General features: G+C 31.1%; 1 protein-coding gene across 1 annotated transcript; it reads left to right on the forward strand.

The window, feature by feature from the left end:
- Nucleotides 1-636: 636 nt before the first annotated feature.
- LOC143079080 (uncharacterized) lies at nt 637-2486 on the forward strand. Its single transcript, XM_076254243.1, has 3 exons — nt 637-670; nt 1303-1655; nt 2239-2486. Exons 1-3 carry the CDS (start codon nt 642-644, stop codon nt 2301-2303), a joined length of 447 nt encoding a protein of 148 aa, XP_076110358.1. The 5' UTR covers nt 637-641; the 3' UTR covers nt 2304-2486.
- The last annotated feature ends 4165 nt before the right edge of the window (nt 2487-6651 follow it).

A 6651-nucleotide genomic window follows, 5' to 3' on the forward strand; every position in this document is an offset into this window, starting at 1 on the left:
AAAGAAAAAAATGACATAACTTTCTTTTTTTTAATACAATGCATGTGTAAATAAATATTAGAAATGAAGTTCCACTACCAAGACCCTCGTCTATGTTTACCAACAATTTTTACTAAATAAAGAAAAACAATTTACTGACTTGAAAATGTCGAGTATAAATGTGAAAAAGATTGTGCTTATTTGACTCGTATTTAGTAATATGCATGTTGGTTATATTTAAGTAATATTAAATAGAGAGCAATTATAATGCTAAATATTGAAAAATATATATAATTTATATTCAATCCTTCGTTTTTCCTTTTTAATCCTTTCTTAGATGAAAAAATTGAATATGTTTAAATCGGTTGATGGTATTACTTTCCATAATCTATTTATAAAACATTTTTAGGGCTTGTGACAAAATATGAACTATAGATCGTAATAAGGCAGCACAACTTTTAAATAGTCATTTCGTTTTTTACATTTTTCCTTGTTTTGAATATGGAATTTACATGTCGACACTGTATGTAATAAATGACCAGACAGACACAAATGTGGAAATTCATTTGTAACATTATGTGTCTATTATAGGGGAAGTTGTAGTAATTAGCACAAATTGCGTATTAATATTTTTAGTATATATACCAGAATGTTTATCTGTAATGTCACTGAGTTCCCACCCAGCAAACATGTAAGTCCACGACAGCTTTAGTACTAACAACTAAAAAATAATCATTTCAAAGGTTTTTTTTCATATGATCAATTCATTCTTTTCAAAATTTCGGAAAAAACGTAAATTAATAATCATTCAAAATTTTTAACATTTTCATTTTTAAATTACAATAAAAACTTATTGTATAGTCGTTCTTATTATTTTCTTCAATATTTATTTATTATATTTCTAGAATTAAAAGTATTTTAACAAGTTCTATATACAAATCCTCAGGCTAAACAACAACATGAAATGTCATGATATCAAAGATGTTTTTGTGTTCTTTTTAAAATTCGAAGAAAATATTAGTTCAAACAAAATTGAGTTCTCAAGTATATTTTAAAGGATAAAAAGATAAAGATGTTTAGAGTAATATTTTTCAATTTAAACCAGTGAGAAAATATTGGGGAAAAAAACATGAAATAAATAACAAGCGAAAATCTGAAAGGCAGGCAGATAACACCGCTATCCAAGAAATAAAATGTCCGACTAACAACACAAGCGACACAGAAAGACGGAGGGGACAGTTTTTGATAGTTTTTATGTTGCAACAATAAAATATCCTTACAAGTTGCATGACTTTTAATTTGATGGTAATTTTTGATTTTCAGAATGAAAGCCACACTTGCCGTTGTCGCCGTCTTGGGTCTGTTTGCCCTAAACTGTGTGAGTGCTGATGGTTACGGCAATGGAGGTGGACACATGAAGGGTGGATGGTCCGGGTATGGTAATCAAGGATACGGAATGGGAGGTTACCAAGGATATGGCAAATCAGGTGGTTACCATGGATACTCCGGATATGGAAAGAAGGGAGGTTACGTTGACGAAATCACACACTATCAACCGCTCCCAGTTTATGGAAGCGCTATTGCTGGTCCATATGCCGGTGGATATGGTGGAGATTTGGCCGGTGGTATTGGTGGAGGGATGGACGGTGGTCTGTTCGGACAAGGTGGAGGCCTCCGTAAGTTCTTGTTTTCATCAATGAGATATTAGTGTATATATCTTTCACGTTAAGCTCTTACTTGGATTGAGATTTGTTTCATCGGCACTCATACATCATCTTCTTATTTTCTATCTATTTAATATCTTTAAAAAAAGTATGCCTTTGAATAATACTTTGAATTTCTAAATCTTCTGAAATTTCATCGCCTATATCTTTCTTGTGCGGCAAAATTATACTAAATATTTTAAGATATTGAAAAAGAGGGGCGAAAGATACAAGAGGGTAATTCATACTCATAAATTGAAAAAAAAAAACTGACAACGCCATGGCTTTAAAAAAAGACAAACAGACAAATAAAATTACAGAAGATAGAACATAGAAAACTAAAGACAAAGCAACACCAATCCAACCAAAAATCGGGTGTTTCGGAAGGGTGAGCAGATCCTGCTCTCAATGTGACACCCGTCGTGTTGCTTATCTTATTGCAAATTCGACAAACTACCTATACATTCTTAATAGTTAAGGGCCCTTTATTAAGAAATACAATGATTTGATTTGATTTGAATAATGAATGTTAATTGTAACATTTTCTTTATTTTAGTGATGTTTTTCGTCTTGCTTCTTCTTTTGAGCAACAACAATGGCAATGGTTTATTCGGTCGATAAACTAGAAACTAGAAGAGTTAAGAAACCAGTGATTATTTAAGAAGCATCTAAAGATCGTGTGAACTGTAATGTATTGAAATGAAGAAAAAATTGTATACTGTTACAATTCTGATAAAAATTGTAAAATTCAATGCATTGTTATTGTGAAATTGTGATACATGAAAAATAAAACATAAATATTAATTTTGCAAGTTTATTATTGCACTGCCAAAGTGCCTTGAAATATTCCACTGGAGTTGTTCAAACACTTATTTTACTAGCATTCGGAAATTCCATGTTCTCTTTCCGCATGTTTTTACGGTTAAGAAACAAAATATTTTTGGGTGGTTCATTGATTTACATTTGAGCTTTGAAGGATTGCAGCTTTCGATTGTCAAATGAAGTTGCAATAAAAACATGATACCCTTAAATACTGATCAGGTATCTATTAATCATTCTCGAGTAAATAGTTTTTGCAAATAGTTTTAAAAGGTGACATTAGGTCAACAACTTGTAAAGCACAAATTAAACAGCAACTGAGAAAGCCACACATCCATTGACGACAAGGATTCTAAGAAGCAAAACACTCCTTAGTAACGTCGGTACATGTATATAATATGACCATGAGCCAATACTCATCCAAACAGAAATGATTGTCAAAATACATTTGTGTTTCTTGGAATATGAATAATAGATAAAAAAAAAAAAATGAATAATAGTATTATCCATGATAAATTGCATGCTAATATTGTTGATTTGAATCTGTTCAAAGTTTTGATTTTACTACTCTATATACCACTTTACCTCGTATTCTGATCAAGAAAAAAATTACACCTGCTTGAATTGGCATTTAAAAAGACATAATGTCAATACATAAGTTCAAACTCTTTTAGATAATTTTTCAGTTACAACAAACAAAAAACTATTAATTGGACCAATTTGGATGCGAAGTACCTGAACGTACATGTATAAGATGTCTGCATGTTGATTTGAATTTTCTTATGTTGTCCTTGTGCCGTAGATAAAATTTGGTAAATGTTTCGACTAGTCAAGTTGTGATATCGAAAACCCTGGCGTAATAATTGTTCAGTAGTACATAGATTTATTTCGTTAAAATCTTAAACATTGTTACATACACGAGCAAATTGTACAAGTTGAGATTAAACACGATAAAATGATAAAAATGGATGATTAACAAGAGGAAATGAAAAATCATCTCTTTTATCTCAAATTTTGGTCTTAATCTTCCCGTTAATCATATAGATCAAAATCCATGAAAGGGCAATGGTCATCTTTAGTATAAGCTTTCTTTAAAGTAAGTTGAACAGGATAATTTTTTTTAGTGTACATACTCAAGTCGTCATTATTGAGAGCCAACATATCATCCCAATATCTAAAAGTATTATCTAATTTTGGTATCAGATGTATTTTCGATGAGTCTTTGTTGATTTAAGTCATAAATTCTAACTCATGACTATATGCAGAAACTTTTTTGTATTGTAACTCATGATAATACAAAAACTTAACGATATACGGAATCTCCAAATCGAACAAAAATGTTATCTAGTAAAAGTTCAAGAGCAGTTATAGTATCAGAGCATACGATACTTGTGTCAAGTCATTAAGGATTTCATATATTTGTATCTATATTGGTTTACTCATAGGGTCTTTGCATAGGAAATAAACACATTTATTTTAAAATCAGTTGTTGGCATGATACAGATTATGTTCTTCTCGTATAATTTATGATGGTATGATACATAACCCCTAACGGGATGGATTGTGCTTGATATTCATATGATGAAGACATCATCATTTTAATTGTCAAGCTGGCCTGTTAGTGTTCATTTTGTTAATGTTTGTATCATTGTCATTTTGTTTAGTTTCTTTTGTTACCTATTCTGACATCTGTCCCAAGTCAGGAGCTCCTTGCCTTTGTTTGTCTTGTAAGATTTTTCATTTTAGTTTCTTTTATATATTTCGGAGTTTAGTATGATGTCCATAATTACTGAACTAATACACATTTTTTTTTGTTTGGGGCCAGCTAAAGTACGCCTTCGGGTGCGGGATTTTCTAGCTGTATTGGATACCCATTGGTGGCCTTTGGCTGTTTTCCGCTCTTTTGGTTGTTTGGTTGTCTCTTTGACACATTCCCCATTTCAATTCTCACTTTTATCATATTATATATATGTTCACTATCATATGGACTTGTATGGAGAGTTGACTCATTGGCACTCGAACCACAATATATATATCTTAACATCTTGTCCAGGAGATAATTTAAAGCTTCAACCAACTCTTCGCATTTCCAGCTAGTATAGCTAGCATACTTCCCTTTTTCTTTAAAGAAAAAGACTTTAACGAGATTTTTCAAAAGACTATTTATTCAAATGTGAAAAAGACTACATGGAAGTGTAGTGTAGAGAGTAGAAATATCACAGCTGTCATCAGAATAAAAGGACCATCAAAAGCACGTATTTTACATTAAACCTCTAAATAATTTTTATCACTCCAAAAATAATTAACACCATTTTTTTCATAATATTTATTGCAAAAGTAAATAACAAGTTCTCTGATAGGAGTAAGGGGAGTAGTTAGAAGCACGGACAAATGAGTAATAGAACACTTACATGTACTAGATGCGGAGAGGAAACGAAAGATAAATGGTTGTTTGTGTAATTTAGGTAAGGAGTACATAGTCGGGACTTTCAAATTGTTCGGAAGAAGCTTTAAGCTAGATAGTGACAGTGATAATCTTGTTATCAATTTGACCCTCTGTGAAGCGTACGGATCTGAATGTAGACGAATTGATAATTTCATTTTTGAGAACTTCTGTGTAGTATATTCCTCACACCACATGACACTACATTTTTGGCTGCTGTGTCTGTCGGTAAATACAAACTGCTTTGCGATTACTTAAAGTTTACTTTTTATTCTAGAATCATGGACCCTATTATTAACTTTAGAAATGTTTTCAAAATTAGGTTTATGAATATATACAGTATTCATAATTTTATTCAAATAACTATCTATAGACTTTTAATAGATTTTTCACGTTTAGCCCAATTTGAACAGTAGACAGACGAAGTGTTAATGACCTTATGACACTGTTTCCAATCTATTTTAGATAGAGAACGATATTAAGGTCCTTTCTTAACAAAAATGTTGAGATCTCCTGTATTAACATGACCATAGGGAACATATCTAAAACTATAAGTTTCACAGTCTCAAGTGGAAGGAGCATTATTTTCTATATTGACGTCTGATGAACAGATAAAACAAATCTGTTATCTATCAATATAAGAAATAACAGGTGGTTTTGTATTATAAAAATATGGGGTTAATTGGCTATGGTTAAAGGAATCATTGAATATACTAGAGAAGCTTATAAAACCAATACCTTTATTTATATTTTTTTAATTTAAGAAATTCCGTTGATGAATTCATGTTGATCGATACTAAGAAACAGCATATGATGACAAAAGGCTGTAGTAATACGTACAACGGACTAAGAAATGAAATTTTATTACTCTACTGAAAAATAGTAAAATTTTAATATCTAGTAATTTGTTTGAAAATTTCATTTGTGTTTCGAATATAAGTTAAACATTAATAAAGTATATGAGGGTCTGAGTGATGGTTTACAGAACAAAGAATAATAAGCCAAAGCATAAAGAATAAATAAAAATAAAAACTGGACAGAGAAAAATAAGTAAACATTGGAGAAAAGGTTTACAGGTATCAACTAATAGGTTAAAGTATAAAGAATTACAAATAAAAATAAAGAAAGAGATAAATGACATATAATTATATATATTTATATGTCATTTATGGGGTTCGTGTTGTTTATTCTTTAGTTTTCTATGTTGTGTCGTGTGCACTATTGTTTTTCTGTTTGTCTTTTTTATTTTTAGCCATAGCGTTGTCAGTTTGTTTTAGATTTATGAGTTTGACTGTCCCTTTGGTATCTTTCGTCCCTCTTTTATCTCTTGTATATATATATATATATATATATATATATATTTACCACTCGTCTAAACATCAACCCAACAATGTTAGATCTGTAAAATTGCTTTCACAATTTTTTTTTGTTCTTCCCTCACCCGGGATTCGAACCCATGCTACTGAGATATCATGACACCAAATCGCCTGCACTGTAGCCGCCCCGCTAGACTACACGACCACATGAGCTTCAAACATGAAGCTTTCAGTGGCCGGGTGTTACCTTTCCACGTCAGTTTTAATCTAGCATCGTACTACAGTATATATATATAAGTATGTCTGAGTCAGTGACAACTCTACAACAGAATATAAGTATATATATATAGCGAGGGAAGAACCAAAAAATTTGCGAAAGCAAATTTACAGA

Source organism: Mytilus galloprovincialis, chromosome 6 (genome assembly GCF_965363235.1).
Source record: "Mytilus galloprovincialis chromosome 6, xbMytGall1.hap1.1, whole genome shotgun sequence".
Taxonomy (NCBI): domain Eukaryota; kingdom Metazoa; phylum Mollusca; class Bivalvia; order Mytilida; family Mytilidae; genus Mytilus; species Mytilus galloprovincialis.